Below are 25,238 nucleotides of genomic sequence, written 5' to 3'. Positions count from 1 at the left end.
AATATTATATTCTATTTCTGCCAAGTTTGTTCCTCTAGATGCCACTTAATTCTACACACTGCACCTTTAACGGTAATTAATTGAGGCTTTTAAAAGGCTACGATTTAGTATTCAATTTTAATAAAACTGGGTGACTAAAAAAAAGAAGAGTGAAGTTTGAGAGAAGGTTGCATCTTTTTATTAGACATACATAACCTGATAGGTCTTTTAAACGCCACACAACCCCACTTAATAACACAGACTTTTTGTAATACACCGTTTTTACACACTGAACGGTTTTCCCTCATGACTATCAAACAGATTTAATGTGTAAAATCAGCAGAGACCCCATAATTAGAAGTAGAAGAAGAAATAATAACTTCCTCCACCAGGTGGCGCTGTGTACTATTAAGATGGTCAATTCGTCTTCCGGTTTTTATTTCGGCGAAGAAGAAGAATGACTGAACGGACTCGTGTTTGACTCAAACAGATGAACATGTTTACATGTGAGGGAGAACTTTGAAATGGTTGTCATCTGTGGAAAAGCAGTTTCAGTCAACATCGTGCTCACTTTCCGAGCTGGACTGAGGTGAACAACTTCAGATGACGCCGTTATGTCACCGGTGTTCCGGTTTAACGAGTGACCGTGTTAACTGGTGACATTCAGCCGAACGGTTGCTCGTAGTGACAGCAGCTGTTGAAAACACGGACAGAGCACGTAGATGTCCTCTTAAAAGTCTTTAATTGCACTTTAATCAATTTTAATACATATTCATCTGTGTATAATATCTACGCTAAGTTTTTACGTAATTGTGCTCAGGAAGACTCGTTCACCTCTAACGTTTCTTATAATGTGGGAAACCAACTGTAGCGTATAAATTGGCCGTGCAGGTGTAACGTTAGTCTGTCTTGGGATTTTATACAATTATCCTCAATCTGAAAGTGTCTCATAGTCAACCAATTGACCACAGACGCAATCAGCTGAAAGTCACCAGCTAACACGGTCACTCGTTAAACTGAAACACCGGTGTGACCGACAAAACGTGTGTCTGCTCGGCGTCACATTGCAGCTCAGTTTGTGATCAGTCATGTCGTCCTGGCTGAGATCCTGTCAGCGGTGTCAGCTGCACACTGTGGTGACTCTCAGAGGGTTTCAGTGTCTCACAGCGGCCAGAAGCAGACAGACTAAACTCCAGCTGAGCGCCTCTGGTTTAAGATGCTGCTCCACGGTTCAAGGAGAGGTGAGGGTCCGGTTTGCCCCCAGTCCGACAGGTAAGGTCCTCATCTGAAAACAGAGCCTTAAAATGTCCCACAACATTATCCCATATCATCATATCCCATAACATTATCTAGAGCTGTTTTTCCATCAGGGATCAACAAATCAAACACACCTGCACACATCAATTTAGTGATAATCAGTAAGATACATGTTGAAAATATGGTGTCAAGTCTAATCTGAAATGCACTCACAAACACTCGTGCTTTTTGATCATCTTAAAATCTTCTGTGGAGGCTCTTCACAACATCTTGGAGCCTGGCTGCAGGGATTTGCTTCAGCTACAAGAATAGTAGTGCAATTGATTGCTGATTATAAAGTCTAGTTCCCAATTTCCATTCATCCTGAACCCGTTAGATGGGGTCAAGGTCAGGCACCTGTGCAGGTTGCTCAGTTTCTTCCGCACCAAACTAAGATAAACAGTTCTTTATGGACCTGGCTTTGTGTATGGTGACATTGCTGCTGAAACATGAAACTCTTCCCCAAACTGCTGCCACAAAGTTGACAGCACATTATTGTCTAAAACATAATTGTATCCTGTAGCATTAAGATTTCCTTTATTACTTCCCTGTTTAAAGGACGGGTTCACAATTTTTCCAGTCTGTCTCTAAACAAGTCAGGTGCCCATCTAGCTGAAATTATTTGTCGACAGTGTACAGTAATTGTGCACAGGCTTAATGAGCAACTTGATTACAGTAATCACTACTTTGAAGGGCAGTCCCCTCTCCACAATGGAGATGTCTATAGATGACAGTTATATCTTAGTTTGTGCAGGTAATTATAGCTGATTGTCCCTGCTTGTTCCAGTTTGATAGAACAGCAGCTGTTGTGTTTTATTCTTATTGTTGGGAGTTTGTAGATTTTAGTCAAACTGTTGTTTTAAAAGCAGGGCATTGTGTTTAAGGTGGATAAAATATTGCTTCTATATATGACAGGAGGGACAAAAAATGTCATTTTAGTCCAGATAAGTCCACGGTCCTTAATCAGCATGAAGTAGTTTTAACCTGAAGAAGGGCAGTGGGCAAAATATCATACATTTATTGTGAAAAGGTTCAATAATTTAACCGTACAAGTAATGTTTCTCTTAATTGATACTCTCTGTCCTGCATCTGAAAAAACAGCCTATTTAGATATATTTTTGTCTTCTTTAACATTATGTTGTTCTGTGCTGCAGGTTTCTTACACCTCGGAGGCCTCCGCACTGCTCTCTACAATTACATCTTTGCCAAGAAGTACGGAGGCTCGTTCGTCCTGCGCCTGGAGGACACTGATCAGAGCAGGCTGGTACCAGGAGCTGCAGAGTCCATAGAGGACATGCTGGAGTGGGCTGGTAAGAAGATATATTATATGACTGGTCCATAGTTGTGAAATATATCAATGATTGACAATTAATTATATAAATCAGTAAAAAATGACTAATATCTTAATATAATCTTATGTTACAGTAGTTTATCATGTCCCTATGTAAAGTCATTGTTATATTTTAGCTAAACTCATTTTCACCTCCAGGTATACCTCCAGATGAGAGTCCTCGTCGAGGTGGGCCACTCGGTCCATACCTGCAGTCCCAGAGATTAGATCTCTACAGTCAGACAGCCCTGCAGCTTGTCGAGAGCGGTCACGCTTACTACTGTTTCTGCAGCTCACAGAGACTCGAACTACTCAAAAAAGAGGCCCTGAGGGCTGGACAGACTCCAAGGTGGCTGGATTTCCATGATCGCACACACCAGATATTCACATATTCTTACACACTTGAAAGAAGACGTACAGTACAACTAAGATATGGCCGGCGGTTTTCTGTGTTTTTCTTGGTGTCAACAAATCTCATGTGCAGAGTTAAACCAACAATGAACTGATCCTCCTTACAAGTATTTATGTGTGCATCCAAAGCCTGATATATCTAATTCCTCTGTGCTGTAGAACTCTGTTATTGTCCAAAAACTCTTAAATATACGCCAATGAGCCACACCGCTGCACTGGGTGATGTATCAGGATTTGGATACACACACAATACTTGTAAGTAGGATCAATTCATTGTTGGTTTGGCTCTTTACATGAGATTTGTTAACAGGAAAAAAATCACCAGCCTCATCCTTTAAAGTCACTGACCACGTCTCTCCTTCTCTCTCCAGGTATGACAACAGGTGTCGTCACCTTCGGGCCGAGCAGGTTCAGGAGAAGCTAGCTCAGGGAACGCCACATGTGATCAGGTTCCGTCTAGAAGCGGGAGTCGAGCCTTTTCAGGATCTGATCTTTGGGTGGAATCGTCACGAGGTGGCCCAGGTCGAGCAGGATTGATTGATTTATATTTGTTGTGATTTCTCAGTTTTTAATTTCTCACCCTGCAACATCTCCAGTGTGTATAGTTTCTTGTCTCTTTGATATCTTTCACACTAAATGATGTAGCACAGAATCAGGGACACGCTCGTGAGATTCTTCAACATTTTGTCAGACAAATATCAATTTGCCACTTTCTCAGCAAAGCAAGCGGTGTATTTTGTGCTTTTTTTTCTGCCATTTAATTGACTTATTCACTTAAACCCTTTATTTCTGGCATTCTAAATATGCGTCACTAACAGAGCTAAATGCAATAGTCATATATTCATGGAATAACACTAGCCTCTACAGCCTCTGACTGTAGCTAAAAACACCATCTGAAACTGAAGTCGTGTACTGATTTAATGCTCTTTCTTTGCTTTAATCTTTGTTTTCATACCTTCTGTCCTCTCTTCCAGGTGGAAGGTGACCCTGTGGTGATAAAAGCAGATGGTTTTCCCACCTATCATCTTGCTAACATAGTAGATGATCATCACATGAAGATCAGCCATGTTCTGCGGGGCTCAGAGTGGCTCATCTCTACCTCCAAACATCTCCTCATGTACCGCGCTCTCGGATGGCAGCCGCCTACCTTCGGACACATGCCGCTTCTGATGAACAAAGATGGCAGTAAACTGTCTAAGAGGCAGGGGGATATATTCATTCAGAGCTTCCAGAGAGACGGGGTGCTGCCTGAGGCACTGCTGGATATCACGACCAACTGTGGATCTGGATTCAACAGTGAGTGATGGACACATAATCAAGAAGTGAATAAAGAGGAAAAGATAAGAAGTTGCATGTTTATTTTCCAGTTGAACTTGTATCTGGAAAAAAGACCTTTTTATATGTGCTTTTGTGATCAGCTTTGAAGTTATTATAATAAGAACAATGATGTTCTTCTAAATTACTTGTGTTGCCTTGTAGCCAATCGAATGGGACGGAAGATAGATGAGCTGATCTCTGAGTTTAATCCTTCAAAGATCACAACACACTCTGCTCTGTTAGACCTGGAAAAACTACCAGAGTTCAACAAGTAAGTCAAAACTCCGTCTTTATGAGTCTTTGTTGCCGTGTTTCTCATTATAACAGCAAATAAAAGCTTCTTATTGCTTTATTATCTTTGCATTATTAGATAAAGTAAACATTATAGTAGGGATACTTTACAAGGAAGAGGTAAAAACTCCAGTAACACTTGTAGTATGAAGATAGAACTTTATTGTGAGACCAACTTGTTTCAGCTTGTGGCCTTTATCAGCTGAGCATGCAGCACATTACAAGGAACATTTAAATAATATGGGTTTGAGGCCAGTCATGTTCTCAAACTGGCAGAGAGGCAAAGGGTGTGCCTATTAATGGAGATAGTTAACCCCATACTAGGTCCATAAGCAGCTATGGGGCGGTACCCAAGTTTGTATAGAGGAGGCCTTTACCTAGAGGGTGTCTATTCAGTGTGGTATAAATGAAGACACAATACAATGAATGGGAAGAGCAATGAGGTGCATTATAGAAACACATAAATAATGGATTTGCAAGAACTAGAAGTCCTCATTCATGCCCCCGGGGAATAAAATTACTCTGGTTAGCTCCACTTTTCTTGGTGGATCATGAGATATGGTGATGTCTGTTGCTCTCTGATAGAGTGACAGTTATTCATGGGTTTGACATGAAATTTGGTACAGACATTCATCTAAGATGATTTTTGCCACAACCTGGTCAAAGTCCCCATCAGCCTCAGCTGCACTTTTAGCTTATTGTTAACATATCATGCTAACATGCCAGAAGATAACTGAACTGAGAAGTACAACATCAATTAATGAAATTTGAATCAAGTCTGACAGCGAAGAGCTGAGTCTGAGATGTCTTAAATATCTGTTGTACAGAGGAGAAACCCTTTGGATTTAGGTACCAGTGTGGCTTTCCTCTAGCGCCACCTTTGAGCCAAATTTTACATTTTTACCTGATTAGTGGTGAGGATGAAAAAAGAACTATTAACTATCTTTCCTTTTTTCATCCATCCAATGATGTGGTAGGGGTAGCACGGCTGTAGTCATTTCTTGTTACGTAAATTTCCATAAAACAGAGGAAGTGAAATCTATAAACCTCACGTGGGTCTTTTTTTCCCCTTTTTAGTATGAAGGTAATACTTAATATCTCATCAATCTCTCTCTGATTTTTGTCAGAATCCACCTGGAACAGCGAATTGAAGATGAGGAGCAGTGTCATTTGCTGATAAATGATCTGCGGGGACAAATCCAGAAGGCCTACACAGCAGAGATCCAGGATCAAGAAGTCCTACATGAGGATTATATCAGACGGGTTCTTCATCTCCGCAAGGTAACATTAACATGTGGATATTACAGAAAAGTGTTCAGACCATTTAAAAGCTAAACAAACATCTCTACTAAACTAAATTTAATTTGAAGTCTCAGCAAGTGTGTAGTTATTGTCCCTACAGGTTAAACTTAGCATCTAGATAGTGGTTGCTATGAAAATCTGACTATGTGTAAATGAGGAAACCTTCACACCAGAGCAGCTGTGAGAAAGTGATAAATCTCTTTAGCATCTAACATTTTTGGCCAGACGTCAAAGCCTCCTATTAAAATTATAATAAACTTCTATTTAGTCTTTTACTCGTCACCTCTTCCTACTTGCAGTCAGATGTGGATTCAGCTCTTACTACTTTAAATTGCTCTTCTTCCTCTCCAGTAATACTGAAACTATTCTCTTCCCCCCTCTCTGCAGGGTCACATATCCTCCCTGAAGGAGCTTGTAAGTCCTGCTTACTCTTACTTGTGGGTGCGTCCTTCCGTCTCCAGCCAGCAGGTGGCAGCACTCACCCCAGAAGCACAACACATTGCCTCTTTAGTTCTCAAGTATGTAGTTTTAATAACTTTCCAACTGCGAGTTTCACTTCATCACCTTCCAGCTGCACTGTTTCAGTAGGATTATGAAAACGTCTGTGTGTTTATAGACTGATAGAAGAGCGAGGTGAGGAGCTGGCGGTGGATCGACTCAGTAAAGATCTGAAGACGCTGGCTAAGCAGACTAAAGCCACCAAGTACAGAGAGGTGATGAAGCTGTTACGTCTGGCTCTCAGTGGTCTGCAGGTAATTGAAGACAACATACACATTTTCATGGCTGATACGCAATATAAACAAGGTTTTCTGTAGGAAATAGTTTTAGCAGAAGTGGTTAAGTTTTGAACATCAAACTAACTAACCAGAATTACACCAACAGCTCGGTTTGTGCTCTTTACACATCTCCAGCTGAATCAGACCGAGCCATTTGCCTTCAACTTGTCACACTGGGAAAACGCTGACCTGCTGCTTTTTGATTGTCTAATGGATTAAGTGATTGTGTGATGGATAATTTAGCTCCAATTTGATTGTCCAAACAACAGCCTCCCTCAAATGTATGGCCTTTGTTTTGTGAAATAGTGCCCCATGACTTTTTTTAAAGGTTTTATGTAGTAGAAAACTTATTTTTTCCTTTGCCCATAAAGCTAGTGCAGACTTCAAGATATTAAAAATTGCTGTAGTGCTCACACTATATGACGCACAACCTACACAGCTGATCTCAGATGATGTGTACTAATTAAAAGACTATTACAGTTACAAGATTATTACAGTCACCATAAACATGAGTGCCTCCTTCCCTCCTTCTCTGCTCCAGGTTTCCTGTTGTGTTGTCATTGGTTACTGCTCATCTCTGTCTCTTCTCAGACTTTTCTCCAAAGTGTCCCAACTAGCAGCGCATCAAGACTCATTTTTGAACACTAGATGACCTGTTGTAGCGAGAACAACTGTTGATTTTTAACGTCACAAGGGTTTCTGTCTCAGATACCAAAAAATTTGTCTGGGACAGTCAGTCTCTGTCCTTTTAATCCAGCCTGTCAGTTTGTCTTTCTGTGATTGACTCAACTCTGACTCAAAAAAAAAAAAAAAAATCAAACAAAGATTAACATGTTTGTTCTTCTGAGCCTGATGTTTGCGTAGGTATTTTTTTTTACAGCCGCCTCAAGAACATTTAGCTGCACTAAACTAAAATCACTTTTCTCAGTGGAACAAATAATATTGTTTAGTCATATTTTATAGCTCACTTACTTGCTGTCTCACACTTTTCAAATGTCACTGTATTTCTATTTTTAAAAACAGGAACTTGCACACCGTACCACAGAACATTCAATCATTTTTGGCTGTAATAATCATAAAGAGAGACTCAGAGATCCTTGCTGGTCTGTTGCAATTGCATGTGACTCCTTTTCTTTTTACTTCTGTCCATGACATGACTTAGCTAAACTCTAAAATAGCATTTTAAAAAATAGCACATGATTATTTTTTGTAATGATAGTAATGACTGGAGGCCCGGTAAACCCACAGTAAGTCAGTCATCAGAGTAACCCTGCAGATACATGGAAACAGGAAGTTGACTCTGATGCTTTTTGTATCACTGTCTTGACTTGATTGCATTATTTGACTGATCCTCTGTTCCTCTCTGACTTGCAGCAAGGTCCCAGTGTAGCTGAGATGATGGTGTCTCTGGGACCCGCAGAGATCAGCCATCGATTCCAGAAACTTCTGCTGCTTTCAGAGACTAGTTAACGACCGGACAGCCTGTCGCCGTGACATCATGACACCTCACCTCTGATGGAAACCTGAGGACAAAAGCTGCTGTTAAGGATGTGGCTTGTATGTTTAGCAATACATGCTTGACCTCAGACAACATGACCTGGCGAGTCTGCCAAAACAAACTGGGGCACAACTCAAAAAGAACTTGAACCCACTGATATAAGTTGAATGACACTTGAATAATACTTGAACTATTACAAATATTTTATAAAAGATGGAGACTATTATTTTGCCTGCATGCTCTGTTTGTTTTATTCAGTGCTTCTTCAGACTTTGAAGGACCAGGTGACGCCACACAGTCAAGGAAGGGGGAAGTACCTTGGTATTTTTTATGCAAATGTTCGTGTTTTACTTGAGAAAACCAGTTAACGAACTCCAACATGCAGATGTTTCCCAAAAAAAGTTCCCCAACCAAACATGAAAAAGCATTTTAAGCTTTTAGCCAGTCATGATAAAAGAAGGAGACAAATATTCCACTGGATGATTTTGAGAAAATTATCAAAGTCATGAAGTAATGAGACTCTTTCTCATTAAACTATTATGCGTATGTGAAATTTTAGTGCCAGGCTGCCCCACTGTCAAATCATATTGAAGATTAAAAGCTTTGTGTTGAATTTGACATAAGAATTTCCTATAAATAATATCCAATAATTCACATACCTAGTTAAAAGAATATATATACAGTATTTAGACCCATATCTTTATGATGAATGCTTCAAGTCATAGCTATTTGTAGCATTAAATACTGATTTAATTGATGCAAAAAAAATAAACATCGAGTCTATACTTAAGAAAAAGAAGCAATACCAGGCTGTAGAGATACTCCATTAGAAGTCCTGCATTCAAAATCCTACTTAAATAAAAGTATAAAAGTATATAAACATTATTAGCAAAATATACTTAAAGTATCAAAAGTCATTATGCAGGATAATAGCCTCTGTCATAGTTGCACTGTTACAGGTTATGTTGTTTAAATATTTTACTTGTGTATTAATTTATGTTGTCACAAGACATGGAGCTGATGTGAACTACTTTATACTGTTGAGTAGTTTTGTATCTAAAATCTTAACTTGCACAGTGAATTCAGCAGTCAAATACAGGTTGAGTATCAGAAAGTACAACATTTTAACTCTGCAGTGTACTGAAGTAGAAGTATGAAGAAGCATTAAAATGGAAATACTTAAGTGAAGTAGAAGTACTTCAAATGTAAATGCACATAATTACACCCAGTGGTGGAAGTACTAAGAACTTTTACTTAAATAAAAGTAGCAATACCACAATGAAAAAATACAGCAACACAGTAAAAGTCATGCATTCAAAATCTTAAGTAATAGTGCAGAAGTACTGGCAGCAAAATGTACTTTAAGTATTAAAAGTAAAATTACACATCATGCAAAGTGTTATATTCATCACATGCAAATTACTGGAATATTAATTATTGATTCATTGACAGTGGTGGAAGAAATATTCAGATCCCTTTAGTTAAGTAAAAGTACCAATACAGTGATGTAAAAATACTCCATTACAAGCATTCGAAATCTTACTTAAGTAAAAGTACAGAAGTATTGGCAGCTAAATGTACTCAGAGTATCAAAAGTAAAAGTACTCATTGTGCAAAGAGGACCCATTTAGAGTCTTACATGTGTCACATATGGATTACTGGAATATTAATTATTGATTCATCGACAGTGGTGGAAGATCCTTTTATTTAAGTAAAAGTACGAATAGAGCAATTTAAAAATGCTCCATTACAAGATTTCAGAATCTTACTTAAGTAAAAGTACAGAAGTATTGACAACTTAATGTAATCAGAGTATCAAACATAAAAGTACTCATACAAAGCCTCATTTAGAGTTTCACATTTATCACATTTGGATTATTAGAATATTAATATTGATTCCTTGACATATATGTAGTCTTATCTATAACCCTGCATGTTTTATAAACTGATAGTTTTACATAAGAAATATTGATCTGAAAACAGCTAATAACTATAGCTTTGGAATGAATGTAGTAATGAGTAAAAGGTATTACAGTATTTCCCTCTGAAATGTGGTGGAGAATACACTAAATACAAGTACCACAACATAGAAATACTCAAGCAAAGTACAGGTTCACCACACATATTGTCGATATGTGTGGTGAATTTTTGGTGAAGGACTTTGGTTATCACTTTAGCCCTCTGTTTTATTATTTTTGACCAGTGTCAGGTGCTGACACGTAGAGTGAGGAAGAGGAGGAGGAGGATGAGGAGGAGGAGGAAGATGAGGGTGTGACATAAATTGGTTAGTGTGTCAGGAGTGTGACTGGGCGTGAGTGTCACATGTCGCCGCAGGCAGCAAGCGGTAGTTTGACAACTCCGCTTCCCCTCAGAGGAAAAAGACACACACATCAGCAACTAATCATCTCTAGACCTGCAGCAGACGGGCGGCAATGGCGACCGGTGACAGCCAGGAAACTTACGAGTCATGGCTCAGTGAGTAAACGGAGAATACAGAAACGTTTGTTTGCTTGTTTGTTTTTCAGCCGTTAGTTAGTCCCGACACAACGTCAGCTAACGTATCATCGCGCTGTCATCTGTCCACCAACTGTCGCTGCAGCGTTAACTTAGCTAACGTCTCTTTAACGGTCGGCTCGTGCTGTCAGTTGGAATAATTTACCGTTTTAATACAGTTTTTTCGCGACTTAATTCTTGAGTATGTTTATTATTTAATTAGCTTTTAAGTTTTGCATTAGTGCAGAAACTATCAGTTGGAACAGGAAGTTGGTTATCGCGTGCGCGTGCCCGATGTGCGCTCGAGCGGTGTGTTGTGTCTGGGCCTACGGTCTGGGTTCACGCTTTGCGCGCGCGTCGTGGAGGAGAATTTAGTCATTCCAGCAGAAGTTGGATGAAGTTTTTCGATATATTAATCAGGTAAAAGTCGCAATACAATGATGGAGAAGGATACTGTTGGTAGTAAAAGATCCGTATTGAAAAATGACAAAAAAGTAAACACTTAAAAGCAGTAAAATGTATTTATAATGGTAGAAGTACGCTTTGTAAAAGGGGATAAAACAGGAGCAATGCTAAATTGTGACTAAGCAGTCTTCATATGCCCAATTTTGGTTATTTTCATTCAGGTAAGTTGAAGTGAGACTGCATGTCCCTCTGCACGTAAGGCGGAAAAATCACCATCATCTTTGCCTTCCTTAACCTCTTAATATAAAGTCAAAAATCTTTTAATCTTCATCCGAAACAAGGCAAATGACTATTGGAGATACAAGATGAGATTTTGACCTGATAAAAGCTGTATTTAATGAATTTATCTCATGTTTAGTGTAACAACTGTGTCTTAAACGTAGTTACTCCATCTGTCAGATAAATGAAGTGGAGAAGACTGCATAGTCTTCCTCTGAAATGCAGTGGAGATGAGGTATAAAGTCAGCCAAAATAGACGTGTAATATATTTTATATGATATATAATATAATATACTTGCCTTAAGCACCACTAACTCAAAACAGTAGTAAAAGTATTGTACATTAGTAGTTGATAGACAGGTGTAGAAAACAACTTTATTGTCCACCAGAATGGATCAAAACATAAAAGTACAAGAGCATGTAAAATATTGAACGAATGTGGTAAAAAGGTGCCACTGATACCAAAAAAACCCTTCCAGTGTTAAATAGAGTACAGTACACAAGTAAAAAGAAAAGATAAAATACCTAAAACATGACATAAAATACCATGGAGCAAGACTTTTTCTAGTTTAAAATGTTGATTGCACTTGGAGTAAAATACTTTTTAAAATGTTTTTGATTGATCAACTGATTTAGTTGATCAGTAGATAATTGACCACAATTTTCATAATTGAATAATTGTTTAAGTCATCCATAACAAACAATTAGACATTTTTTCTGATATTTTACAGACATAACAAGTAATTGAAAAAGTATTTGACAGATTAAATAAGAAAGCAATCACTAGTTGCAGCACTATACTACATCACTCCCCACCCGTCATATACTGTAACTTTGCCAGTTTTTCTCAAATTTTTGTGCAGATCTGTCAGTTATTTTCACTTCAATGCATATATTTAGATGTGTTTGACTGTTCGGTTTGACACAAAATGTTTTTGTCTGTCTTTAAGCTGTTTCTCTGGTCTAATCGTTTCAGATCAGGCCACAGACCCAAACAACGAGGAGGACCGATGGGACTGCATCCAGGGCTTCTACCAGCTCGTCAACCAGGAGACTGATGGGTAAGCAGAACACAAATCTGCACTGCCTACATTTTAGAAGGGCTGCAACTAACTTTTTGAGTAAGTCAGTTAATTGTTTTGACAATAAAACAACAGGAAGTATTGAGAAATGACCATCACAATTTCCAAAACCTAAGGTAACATATTCAAAGGTGTTTTTTTATTTTTTATTTGACTAAAATTCCAAAACAAAAAAACACTGAGTTTATCGTCACATTAGTCACATTTAACAGTGAAAATTTAGCATATTTGCTGGGAAAAAAGGCTGAAACGATTTTCTGATGAATGACTAATTGATTAATTGTTTTCAGCTTTGCATTTCTAGAGTGAGTCATTTTATGAGCACAGTGCTACGTGGACCTGATGATCTTCAGGCACTTAACACAAATTAAAGTTTTCATGGGAGGCCAGTTGTTTCTGGAAGTTACTCAAGCTCAGTGCGGCATTCTGAGGAAGAGTTGCTTCACATCCATGTTGTGATATTTCTAAGTTACAGCATCATGCAAGAGTGAGGAGGAACGCTACAGCACCTTTTCCCCTTTTGACCCTTTTCTTCTTATTGTATTAATGTATTAGAACAGTAAATTTAATGTCATGCTGATTTTTTTTTTGTTGCTCAGAAAGCAGCAACAATCACAATAATGTTTTTCTGAAGCGCGGAGCCAGTACGGGACAAAAATGGGGGGAAACGCCAGAGCAATGATAAAAATCCTGTTTTTCTGGTCATATTTAGCAGGTTTTCATCCATTTCTATTAGCATTTCTCAAGCATGCTTATGTGTAGAAGCTATGTACTTCCTTTTAATCTTATGTTGTGTGTCTCAGCCCACAGATAGCCATTCGTCTTCTTGCTCATAAAATCCAGTCCCCTCAGGAGAAAGAGGCCCTGCAAGCTCTCACTGTAAGTAATCAGACTCTTCATCTCCACAGATGATAATACTGTTGTCAAATTACTATATTTTCATCTGTAAAGTTACCAGGAACAACAAACAATATATTGTGCCCTTCTTTTTTTAATGTAAAATGTTAGTTTTTTTATACTTAAACAAGAAGTTTGTTAAGTATTTGTTTGTTTTAAGTATCTTTTGGTCTCATTGGCCCTCAGTCGCCTCCATTCCTTGCGCAGTTTTTCTTGGATCAGCCTATTGCAGCAGAGTATCTCTCTGACAGATACAGATATCTGTCAGTGAGATGATTCAGCAATGAGCAGAGAAAGCATTGTTTGTCAAATATGTTGATATTCAGGTGGCGTCAGCACCTACCTGCAGAATATAACAAAAACTTCTCACAGTTAAGAAGCTACAAGCAACAATGTTTTTGGCATTTTTGCTTAAAAAATGAGTAAAACTATTATTTGATCTTCGATTATTCAATGACATAGTAGTTTGGTATCTATGTGAAGACATACAATATACTTCTGTGTTTATTTAATGCTGTTTCTCATGGCTCATTCTTAACATGTATCATAGGATCTTTAAAGGTACAATCCTTTCATTGAAAAACAAATGTCTTTGTTGTAGCAGTGGGGGATGACTGTGAATAATATCTGTAGCTAACTTTTATCACATGGACCGAGTGACATGAGGGATTTAATCTGCATTTGAATGTCATCCAGCAGCACACAGTTTGTTGTCTATACGTTGACGTGAGCTGCAGTGTTTCTTCTTTAAGGTGTAGCCTGGATGTGCTTCATGTCATATGACATTCAAAGGTGGTTAACCACAAACAGGCAGTGACAATCTGTCTCTTTCTATTGGTTTGCAAGAGACAAACAAAAGGAAATCATCTTTTTTTTTTTTCTTCTTCATTGTTGAGGAAGCTTCTGCTGATAATGATTTTATTACGGTTCTCCACTTCTCAGGTTCTCGAGGCCTGTATGAACAACTGTGGCAAGAGGTTTCACAAAGAGGCGGCCAAGTTTCGTTTTCTCAATGAGCTCATCAAACTCTTAACACCAAAGGTAGCCGGAGGCAATGTGGTTTTAGCAACATGTTTATTTATGATTAACCAGTGTTGGTGTATTGTCACCCTAAACTAAGAATCCAAAACAGGTTTATTGCCAAGTTTGCGCATCCAAGGAATTTGCCTTTGTGTTGTTGTGTATAACAATCAACACAAAGAAGGTATGAAAATAAAGTCAGGTGATCATATTAATAATAATAATAATAATACATTTTATTCATGGAGCACTTTTCAAGGTACTCAAAGACTATCAGAAATAATATAAATCTGTTGTTTTTAGAGTTAAAAAAAAAAATGTACAAGATATTGACCTAGAATGTGCAAATGTTGACAGTATTAACACTACATGTAATGTTCAAATGTGATAATATAAATAATTGTGTTAATGTAACAAACCATATTGGATGTGATGGTTTCACAGACGTGCAAACGATAATTCATGTTAGTATAACGTGTGCTGTCTGTATCCGTGCAAGATGGTGAATATTGTAGCTGCTACACATAAACATGTTAGCATTGTCATTGTACGTATGTTGCATGCTGACGTTAGCCTTTAGCTAAAAAAGCAATGCCGTGCTTCAGTACAGCCTCACAGAGCAGCTTAACTGTGAAAACAAAAAACCAGTTCCTAGTTGTGTGTGTAGAAGTGCTACTTCACTGATGTCATCGATTCTGATATCACACGTAATAATTGTCTGATCCTGTGAAGGCAACAATAGCAAACAGAAATATATCATGTGTGAGACAAACATGTTAAGAGCTGCAACAAACGATTATTTTCATTATTGATTAATCTGTTGATTATTTTCTCGATTAATCAATTAGCTGTTTGGTCTATAAATTGTCAGAAAATGGTGAAAAATGTCAATCACTGTCTCCCGAAGCCCAAGATGACGTCTTCAAATGACCCAACCAACAGTCCAAAACTCAAATATATTCAGTTCACTATCACAGAAACCAGAAAATATTCACATTTGAGAATCTTTACATTTTTTTTCTTAAAGAATTACTCCAAACAATTAATTGTTTATCAAAATAGTTGGTGATTAATTTAATAGTTGACAACTAATCGATTAATTGACTAATCATAGCTGTCTGTGATTTGTTCTATTTTATCTTAATGTCTTAACTTAACTTGTGTGTTTGATTTGATTTGAGTGCTGAGTTGTATTTTTGGTTTTAGCACCACAAATTAAGAGCCAGTTGAAATCTACAAAACAGCAGTTAAAATAAAGAACAAAACAATAACCATGAACACAAAACTGTAACATTAAAACCTAAACGAAATCACATGAAATGATTACAGACAGTTTGAATTTTATGCAGAAAAGCAACATAAAGAAACAAAAGTAACCGAGTACACAGTCTGACATCAAAATTTCCCCCAAAAACTAGAAAATGATTTAAATTTGTCAGAATATCAGAGCTAAAATCTCAGAAAACAATGATTTATCCATGTAAAATTTTCTTACTCTGCCTGACCCTGTCGATCTTTTCTGAGCAGTACTTCGGCTCGTGGACTCCCCAGAAAGTTAAAGACAGAGTGACGGAGGTTCTTTACGGCTGGACGCTCTGGCTTAAAGACGAACCCAAGATTCAGGAAGCCTACAGCATGCTTAAGAAACAAGGTCTGGATGCAACACGAAACCTTTTCAAGTCTGTGTTTAAATGGCCTGAAATTTCAATACACACATCCAAAATATCCAAAATGTACCTTTTTAGAATCTGAGATTAGCCTGATATTTGGTTTAGATACTGTGTATAAAGGTGTAATATGAATTAATTTGATAATTTGTCTTTTTCTCAGTAATCAAACCGTCTTACACAACTTGTTCTTGTTATTTTAGACATTGTAAAGAAAGATCCCAAACTACCAGACACGGTTATAATGGCTCCTCCGCCACAGAGAACCACAGACTCAGTTTTTGACCAGGAGGAAAAGGCCAAGGTGAGTGTGTGTGTGTGTGTGTTTAAAATCACATCAGTTAATGGAAACACACAAACATGAAGAGTCATCCTGATTATGTGTGTTTGTCTGTCTTCAGCTTTTAGCCAGATTACTGAAAAGTCAACGTCTTGAAGACCTGGAAACTGCCAACAGACTCATTAAAAACACAATCAAAGAGGTGAGGTTCTGCTGTAGTGGTGATGGACATCCTTACATACATATATTAATAACTGTATAAACTGGATTTACATTTCTTTTTTTGTGTGTTTTAGGAGCAGGAGAAAGCAGAGAAAGTGGCAAAGCGTGACTCTACTCTGAAGGAGGTGGAGAGCAGCAGCAAGCAGCTCAGAGAGATGCTGGAGCAGCAAACCGTCACTGGGACGTTGTTACAGCCAAGCGATGACTTGAAGGTATTAACATGATGCAAGCAAACAAACAATATACCAGCTGTCCACAGCTGTGATCTACGTCCTTCTATCACCCTCTAGTGACTGTCTACAGAACAGTTTGAGACTAGATTCACCTTACTGTGACAGGGCAGTGACCTAGAATATGAACCAGTACGCATTTATTTGGTGATTTGCAGGCCAAAACATGTCAGGATCTGCTTCACATTGAAATTTAAAACATCAATCAGCGGTTCCCAGTCTGGTGTTCAGGACTCCCACAGGGGTTCACAAGATAAATCTGTAAATAAATCCTGTAAATCAAGATGACTGACAAAAGAGGAAGTTAGAAATAAATCTTTTCTGCTGCAAGAAATGACACTTTTTAGATTTTTCAACTCAAATTACAACTCTGAAAAAAGGAAAAAGGAAGGAAGAAGAGAAATCACTCTTCAGTTAAACTGATTACAGCCAGTAGACTTAAAGGGAAACCAGGGAGCTAGTCCACAGGATAATCTGTCATTGCATTTATTTCTTTTAGTTTCCTTACAGTCTAACTGCAGTGAAAGTCAGCCTCAACACATGTAAACAAACCGACGTGCGCGGATGAACATGCACAGGGAGGTTAGTTTAGCCTGTTAGCTGCTCTGGATATAGATCCTTTGCCGTTAGCCATAACGCTGCTACAGGTGGCTAGTCCCTGTGTTTAACGTTATTGTCGCTGTCAAACACTTGTAATAACAATCTGAGCCTGTCAGTGACTTAAACAAGCACTTTTATTGGATGTACATTGACAGTGTCCAATATGATTACATTGCAGCTGATTCATTGCCACCAGCTGAAGCGCTCTCGTCCAACACTACTGGACTGATTTCAAAAATTGTTGTCCCCATTAGTCATTTAGACCAAAAATGATGGGAAAATAGAATTCAGGTTGAAAAATCCGTAAGTTTCCCTTTAAGGGGCCGACACTCTCTGTTAGGACTGCTCTTCAGACGGTCGAATAGCTTCAGAAACCTCTTCCCTCTAAACCTTTTTGAACGTCAACCATTTCTGTAATATTCCAAAACCATCAATCCATCGTTTTTTCACGCTGTGATTGGCCAGCTGTGACCTACAGTAGATGTTCTCTTTTCAAGAACATTTAGCTCAGTTTTTAACTAGACGCCTTTTGACCTGCAAATCACCAAATTGGTGCCTACTGGGAGGTCAGCAGTTTTTCTACAGTGTAAAGTGTTTTAGATGTTATAACTGATAATATTTCCCTGTTGTATTGTGGTTTTTGAATGTATATGAGACATTTGTATGAATTTAATGCAGGAATTTAGTGAACAAATGTCAGTGTTGTTAGCACTGAACACATCGAGCCTGTTGCTGGATTTTTACTATTATTACCATGAACTATAATCACATGAGTTAAAGCCCCTATATGTAGAATTTTATTGTACAGCTGAAACGATGAGTTGATAAATTGATTTGTCAGTTGACAGCAGATTAATAGTTATTTTTCAGGGAAAAATGGCAAATAACAGTAGATGAAACATTTGGGTTTTTGACTGTTTATTGGACAAAATGATTCAGAAAGGTGGTGTTGGGCTCTGGGACGTTGTGACTGGTGTTTTTCACTATTTTCTTTACATTTATAGACAAAACCATTAACTGATTAATTGATAAAGTAGTAGACAGACAAATAAATAATGAAAATAAAGAAGCGGAAGCCTTATTTTTTGTGAGTGTAACATCTTTAAAATGATTTTGACTTTTGCTTTGTAGTAAAATGAGTATTCATTCATTTGAGACAAGAAAATTATATTTGAGCCCAACAAACCTACAAATACTTTTTCTCCTAGTCGATGTGTTTGTGTGGAAGTGTGATATAAATGCCGCCACCCCAACATGTGACCCTTCATTCTCTCTTCCGCAGGCCTTGTATGAGCGCTGTGACCGGCTGAGGCCCAGTCTGTTCCGCCTGGCCAGCGACACGGTGGACGACGATGCGGCTCTGGCCCAGATCTTGGCGGCTAATGACGAGCTGACACTTGCAGTAAACGTCTACAAAGAGCGGCTGGGGAGAGGAGTGTGTAACGGAAGAATTGAAAGAAGTAAAAGTGAAGAAGTGACAGAAAAAAGTAACGGTTTGTTTACAAAATGCCTGATTTTGTACACTTTCGCTGTGGAAAAATACCGTGACCACGTGTTTGATACTGTTGTTCTGCTTGTATCTGATCCTGTTCTTTCTTGTTCTAGCTCCTACAAGTCCCAGAGAGATTAAGAGCTACCACCTCATCGACCTGTCAGCTCTGGACTCGCCGCAAACGCACAGAAAAGCTGATTCACCACCGACCTTCGAAGCCTGTTCACCCCCCTCTTCCTCTCATCTGGAAAGCACCTTCCACTCAGCAGCTGACCAGGACTTTACAGAATTAGGTAGTCCAACATTTGTACCCTTTTCTAGTTTATTCTCTGTAGAGCTGATGAATATATTTCATTGTGTTAATACTGTGGTGTCCTGTAATTACAGAGTTACATAATCAGGTGTCAAAACGCAGCCACGCTCAGGAGACTCCAAAGTCATATTATGAGGAACTAATGCAGGTGAGACTTGGATCTAAAGGTAAAGATAAAGGTTTAAAGGTGATTTTATTTGGAAAAGTGTTTAAAGTAGTGTATTCTTTTTTTCCAGCTTAATGGAGAAGTTCAGACAATGAATGCTGAGCAGTGTGGCGGGAGAGAACCCGTGCTGAGAGCCCGTGGGTGTGGAGGAAATGGTGCTTCATCAAATGGGACGAATATATGGTAAGGATGAAGAAAAGATGTCCTGAAGGAGACCAGTTTTACAGTCCTGTGAGCACAGATATGCCTGTATAAACTGAAATAACAAACTGCAGTTGTGAAACATGTTATTCTTGTTATAATGTGTGGTCACTGTTGTGCTGGAAGAGTTGATGTGCAACTTCACAGATAATAGGGAAAGGTATTAAAAATCAAATAATGTCAGGTACCAAAAGTTGCACTGAATTACAGTCTTTTTTACGTTTATAAATCAAATATTTCCTGATTTGAATCATACTTTTGGTCATTTTAGACGTTATTTTATTCAAAGGTCTTATACAGAGGCTCCATATTAAACCTGCATTAACTACATTTTTTGGCCACTTGTGAGCAGCAGAAACAAGTTGTGAACTCAACACCAACATATCATCATCTTATAAGTTGATATGTTTCATGCAAATAGTTGCTTATTTCCACATCCAGCAGTTACAGAACAACATTATTATTCATTTAGAGTCGTGTTACTGTTCACCTGGTGAATATGAGTCCAGTATTCACTCTCTTGTAGCTCTGTTTTTGGTCTCTATCAACTCCTGAGGGAAATATCTGGCACTTTAGCTGCTAAATGCTCCACTGTGTTCACCAGCTAGTCGTTGTTTGTGTCTGTTTGCCGTTTAGAGCTGAGCAGGTAGTGTACAGTGGCTTTTTTGTAGCTTTTTCTCTGAAAACAGCTGCCTGCTGCAGCTGAATCAACGCTGTGAGAGTGATGAGAGTGAATCAAAAGAGTAAAGTTGCAGCCGGACAGCTGAACAATGAACTGAAACTCACTAGAAAGCTCCATAAAGAGTCAGGTGATGATTCTCTGTAGGTTCATCAGTACGAGTGACTCCTCTGACACTTTACTTTATCATTTCATACATTGTTATTATGAAAAATATTGATTATTTTAAGAAAAAATGTAGGAAATTTTGTCAAGTGTGTCTTATTTAGCTAAAACATGTTAATACTCCTCAAAGTAAGGTTTCTTTTGATGTTGGTTCTGAAACTTGTGTATCAGCCTTGGTAATGAAAAAAAATCAAACGATCTCCAGCCTTAATAGTAATTTAGTAAAGAACAAAGACAGATTGAACTGATTTTATTGTAAATACATGCATATATAGTTATGTCCTCCTCCATCTCATTGAGATTAGAAGTGTTTTGCAAGAGAGACCTGAGAACAAATAACAAACACAAAATCACAAGATGGGTTCATTCACAAAACACTATCATTACACACATACACAGACACACCAATGAAAGTTTTACTAGCTGTTATTTTTCAGAATATCTGTGATTGTTTTAAAGTCACTCAGACAAACGAGTGTCTCTAACTTACAGCTGTAGTGTTTTAGTTTATGTTAGTAATTTGAAAGTAAATTTATTGCACCCTAGAAACACACAAAAGCAAGCAGTTTTATAACATATACAATGCATTTTAGTTTAATGATCTTTTAAAGCAGATTATTACTATATTTAGATGTTCTTTGCCCTTTTTTTATATCCTTATTATTACTAAACTGACTCTGCCTTTTCTTTTTTTCAGGTCACTTCCTCCAGATCAGCAGTTTCCAAGTTTAGGATCATCATCAAAGTCAGTGTCTGGGTCTCCAGTGAAATCGGAGGAGAGCTTTTGTCCCCCAGATTTACTGAAAAATATCTTTGTTCCAGTAGAGACCATCAGATCCAGTACGTCCCCAGTGTTTGAATTAACAATATAAATAAAGGAAAAGCTGGATCACCCACCTGTTTTGAAGCAGAATTGTATCAACCTTTTACTTTATTGACCACATCTTGTTTAAGTGTGTGTCGTTCTTGTCTCTGGTAGGTCAGCTGGAGCCGATCACTTTATATGATCAGGGCGGGATCCACGTCTCGCTCCATTTCGCCAAAGACTCTCCACCGGGTCACCCCAGCGTTGCTGTAGTCGTCATCTCCACCGTCAACACCTCAGCCCTCGCCGTGAGAGACTTCCTGTTTCAAGCTGCTGTTCCTAAGGTAACAAACTCAGATCATATACACGCATTTATAATCTATTATCGAAATAATCTACAGACAGTGGTGGAGATGTTGAAGGCGGATTTGATCGAGTAAAATCTTAACCAGCAACTATTTCAGTTTCGCAGGTTACATCCTCTTAAATGTGAGGATTTGATACTTGTCTCTCTTTTATGTCATTTTTCATTTAATAACAAGCCACTCAAAGATGCAACCATGAGCTTTGAGAACTTTATTTGTACTTTAGGTATATCGAACAATCACCAGATTCATTTTTAAATATCATCAATAATGCAAATAATTTGTCTACTTCAGTTTTGTAGTTTACTAATTTTAGTCTTTTGTACTTCTGTACGTGCTTCCAATCAGAAAGTAATCCATGGCGATATCAATTTTCACATCCAAGTATCATGTTTGACCACCTGTGACCCAGATAACAGCTGGCACATCTGTAGTGTCTCAGTGTTCAAGCTGACAGCACAGACATTGGTGCTGCTGGATCGATGCTTTTTTCCGCAGATTAAGTCTTGAAATTTATCCTAAAGACATTTAATGCAAAGCAGTGAATTAATTTCCCTCCAAAAAAACGCCTGAGAAGAATCTAAAAAGTCTTTTTAAATGTTGTCGCGGGCTGTCAGGAGACGTTTTACATCTGACTGAGACTGTTGCGACGGTGGATTCAGGCGGGAACTTTTGTAACTGGTTAATAATTCCGTATATTTTCTACCACTATCTATCTGGGTCCAGGTCATGTTAATTGATTAATTATATTACTTGGAATTATTGTTATATACAGCTGGAAAGTACTGACAAAAATCTGACAAATGTGTGAAATTAATGCACTAAAAATATAATTGTAGGCCTCAGTGTTTCTACTGGTTTTCTGTCATTGTTTGACAGGTATGACATTAAAAAAAGGTTTTAAATTGAATCCAATTAAGTATTAAAAATGTCTTAAAAGTCTTGAATTAATTAGATGAACTCTGTCAATGAAGGTGACGTCAGGAGATTCACCTGAGTGTCTGTAGCGCCCCCCGCTGGAGACAGGTCTCCACTTCAGATCTCAGACACTTTCCAAATACTTGCTACACTTTTATTTGTTGACATTTTATGCACATCCCCCGTCTTTTAAACAGGATGTTGTGTGCAAAATGTTTCATATACTAAAATCTACATTGAGCTGTTTGTCATTTAAAGAGTTGAGCGTCCAGTTAATTATCAGTTTAATACCTGCAGACCATGTCGGTGAAACTTCAGCCTGCATCAGGGACACACCTACCTCCTTACAACCCTCTCCTGCCTCCACCTGCCATCTCTCAGGTCCTCCTATTGGCTAATCCACAGAAGGTGAGTTTGGGGAGTTACATCATAATTACACATTAACATCTACACGACTGATCTAACTCCCTGCTTCAGTCTTACTTATGGTGCGTAAAACAGAATATTTTTAGACTTTTACAGCTTTAACCGACTTCTCCTCCGTGTTTCTTTAGCGTAACATGCGTCTACGCTACAAGCTAGCACTGATACATGGAGACCAGGAGCTGAACGAGACCGGAGAGGTAGACAACTTCCCTGACTGGACATCTCTGATCAGCCACTAAAAACACCAGAGAGAGACTTTGCTTCAGAAAACTGTGCAGGATCTAGACCAGAAATCTAGATTTTGAATACAGAGAGTTAAACGAAGCCCAGTGAGAAAGACATAAAAGATCAACAAACAAGTGGGAAACCATACAGTACCTGCACTGGATCCTCACAAGGTGAACAAGTAGCTGGTAAGATGCATATCACAAAAAAAAGTAATCTCACAAAGACTACTATTACTCTAAAAAGGTTGGTAAACTCTATTCCACGCATGAACAGATACAGATGTTGACAGTTCACGTGGGTTCGGTACATCGGTTATTCAGGTATTCATTCTACTGCTGTCGTCTTATCGTGCTGTTACTGCGATCGCTGCCTCCTGCGGGATTAGATACTGTATGTTTCAACAGTTGGAACAAAATCTCCCAAGAATCAAACGAAATGAAGATGTATTGAATGTAACTGGCACAGCTGTGTGACACCTTTTGTGTCAGAACTGAACCTGAAAAAAAGTGCCAACAGAAGAGAAATACAAACCATAAAAATATTGTAATGAAATGCAGCATTCTTGTGTAGTTTTATTGTATGTTTTGCCTTTTGAGGTTTTTTTTTTTTGGTTTCAAATTGTTTATTTACTTAAACTTACTTGATACTCGGGAGATTTTGTTCAATTATGAAACAAATCTAATCCTTCTACCTTCTGCTGATTGTTAAAGTGCCCAGTTTGATTATAAAGCCTTGTAGACGGTTACATGTCTGCCAATGACAACATGTATTTATTAGCTTTAATACATTTGTGACATCACAGATCCTCAAAGTGCCTTAAGATGTTTTTTTTTGTTTTGTTTTTTTGTTTTTAACATAACGCGTTAAAAAGGATCAGGCATTATAAGCTGCAGCTTCAGCCTACACCTTTTTTTTTTTCAGACTGCAGAAAAAACTTGAGCTGCTCTATTTATCTCTTTTTTTTGTTCTTGTTTGTATACAAATAAATTTGTATTTGCGGACTGGAAAATAAATTCTAATTGAAAGAAAAGCCAGAAATCTGAGAACATTTTTAAGATTAATGTCCAGATCTGTCTAAAAGAAATAATAATAATAATAATAATAATAATAAGATGAAGTCCATATTTTGAAAGCATTGTTATAATTCTCTGTATTTATTCTAAGGTTGTTGCTTTAAAGAGTGAATGTGTGAGTGTGAGAAACCTTTTAAAGATTTGTGTGTATTCTTGCTTTGTTTGATGGAAGTTTTATAGTTTTCTGCTCTAAGATGTAAAAACTATTTTTAAGAAATGACATAACGGCTCTAATGTCACATTATATACAAGCTGATTATTGGATCTTGAGCTGAGCTTTTTCCATAAATACTTTGTTTACTCGGTTAATTTTTATGACCAGATCAGTATTTCCTAGTCTTTAGTCTTAAACTGTGAAGCTTTATGATGCTTTTTTTTGATCACAGAACAAGAAAATTCACCTGCTTTACTCGTCCGTTACTTCCAGATTTACACAAGTTGGAAAAACGACTTCACTTAGGTTGCAGTTGTTTCTGTCAATGTGTTGCGCTGCCATATGTGTCAGTTTGACTTTATCAATAAATACAAATGCCAAAGTTCAAACTCTGTCTCACCAAATCATCACAATACAAAACTAAAAATGTTTTTTTTTTTTTTTTTTGGGGGGGGGGGATGGAAATTTCAACTATCGTCCTCAACTGACCGTGATTATAGTTCAATCTGAAGTCGCCTTGTTTCAGTCTTTCAGGTGTTTCTTGGTGTCTCGTGACTAAAAGAGACAAAACCCTTCATAACCATGAAGACTCTGAGGTCTTCAGAGCAGTTTGTCGACAATAACATTAGACTTTAACATTAAGAAAACTCTGCAACTAACAATTATTTTTAATATGCATTAATCTGCAATTCATTGATATATATTTTTTAAATCAGAATGTCCTAAAACCCAAGTTGCCTTAAATAAAACTGAAATATCCTGTTTACTATCATAAAGACTAAGAAAACCTCTGTGAAAGTAGAGCTAATGAATTCTTGCTTAAAGAATTACTAAAACAATACATAGATTATCAAAATTGTTACTGATTTAATTTCTCT

The 25,238-nt window shown here is 37.8% G+C and overlaps 3 protein-coding genes across 5 annotated transcripts in view; 2 read left to right on the top strand and 1 right to left on the bottom strand.

Annotated features, from left to right (window-relative positions):
- LOC122979810 (vascular cell adhesion protein 1-like) overlaps positions 1 to 25,238 on the bottom strand; it is a 158,139-nt gene that overhangs the window by 74,761 nt on the left and 58,140 nt on the right. The gene's annotated exons all lie outside the window — the stretch shown is intronic.
- Positions 416 to 8,426, top strand: ears2 (glutamyl-tRNA synthetase 2, mitochondrial). 2 transcript variants are annotated; one of them, XM_044347567.1, is made up of 11 exons: positions 416 to 568; positions 1,050 to 1,251; positions 2,430 to 2,585; positions 2,765 to 2,954; positions 3,388 to 3,538; positions 3,991 to 4,312; positions 4,496 to 4,604; positions 5,752 to 5,905; positions 6,314 to 6,444; positions 6,543 to 6,678; positions 8,077 to 8,426. In XM_044347567.1, exons 2-11 carry the CDS (start codon positions 1,068 to 1,070, stop codon positions 8,170 to 8,172), a joined length of 1,629 nt encoding a protein of 542 aa, XP_044203502.1. In that variant the 5' UTR covers positions 416 to 568; positions 1,050 to 1,067; the 3' UTR covers positions 8,173 to 8,426. The 2 variants fall into 2 exon arrangements, with proteins under 2 accessions (XP_044203502.1, XP_044203503.1); XM_044347568.1 differs by having other exon boundaries at positions 459 to 485.
- LOC122979811 (ADP-ribosylation factor-binding protein GGA3-like) lies at positions 9,720 to 24,749 on the top strand. Of its 2 annotated transcripts, none has more exons than XM_044347565.1 (16): positions 9,720 to 10,675; positions 12,354 to 12,438; positions 13,263 to 13,338; positions 14,299 to 14,397; positions 15,904 to 16,027; positions 16,247 to 16,347; positions 16,445 to 16,525; positions 16,620 to 16,757; positions 18,658 to 18,868; positions 18,981 to 19,160; positions 19,255 to 19,328; positions 19,417 to 19,529; positions 21,089 to 21,231; positions 21,371 to 21,540; positions 22,777 to 22,887; positions 23,034 to 24,749. In XM_044347565.1, the coding sequence occupies exons 1-16, from the start codon at positions 10,633 to 10,635 to the stop codon at positions 23,142 to 23,144; spliced, it is 1,860 nt and encodes a 619-aa protein (XP_044203500.1). In that variant the 5' UTR covers positions 9,720 to 10,632; the 3' UTR covers positions 23,145 to 24,749. The 2 variants fall into 2 exon arrangements, with proteins under 2 accessions (XP_044203500.1, XP_044203501.1); XM_044347566.1 differs by having other exon boundaries at positions 9,721 to 10,675; positions 18,658 to 18,862.

Source organism: Thunnus albacares, chromosome 3 (assembly GCF_914725855.1).
Source record: "Thunnus albacares chromosome 3, fThuAlb1.1, whole genome shotgun sequence".
NCBI classification, from domain to species: Eukaryota; Metazoa; Chordata; class Actinopteri; order Scombriformes; family Scombridae; genus Thunnus; species Thunnus albacares.
The sequence above is the reverse complement of the archived record's forward strand: the minus strand, read 5'-3'. Positions and strand labels throughout refer to the sequence as shown.

Bases quoted from the DNA above. Each gene is read 5' to 3' on its own strand.
- ears2 (XM_044347567.1), top strand. From the start codon at position 1,068: ATGTCGTCCTGGCTGAGATCCTGTCAGCGGTGTCAGCTGCACACTGTG. The intron at 5,906-6,313 runs GTAACATTAACA...CCCTCTCTGCAG, and splicing joins GGGTTCTTCATCTCCGCAAG to GGTCACATATCCTCCCTGAA. The intron at 6,445-6,542 runs GTATGTAGTTTT...GTGTGTTTATAG, and splicing joins ATTGCCTCTTTAGTTCTCAA to ACTGATAGAAGAGCGAGGTG.
- LOC122979811 (XM_044347565.1), top strand. From the start codon at position 10,633: ATGGCGACCGGTGACAGCCAGGAAACTTACGAGTCATGGCTCA. The intron at 12,439-13,262 runs GTAAGCAGAACA...TGTGTGTCTCAG, and splicing joins GTCAACCAGGAGACTGATGG to CCCACAGATAGCCATTCGTC. The intron at 21,232-21,370 runs GTACGTCCCCAG...TGTCTCTGGTAG, and splicing joins AGTAGAGACCATCAGATCCA to GTCAGCTGGAGCCGATCACT.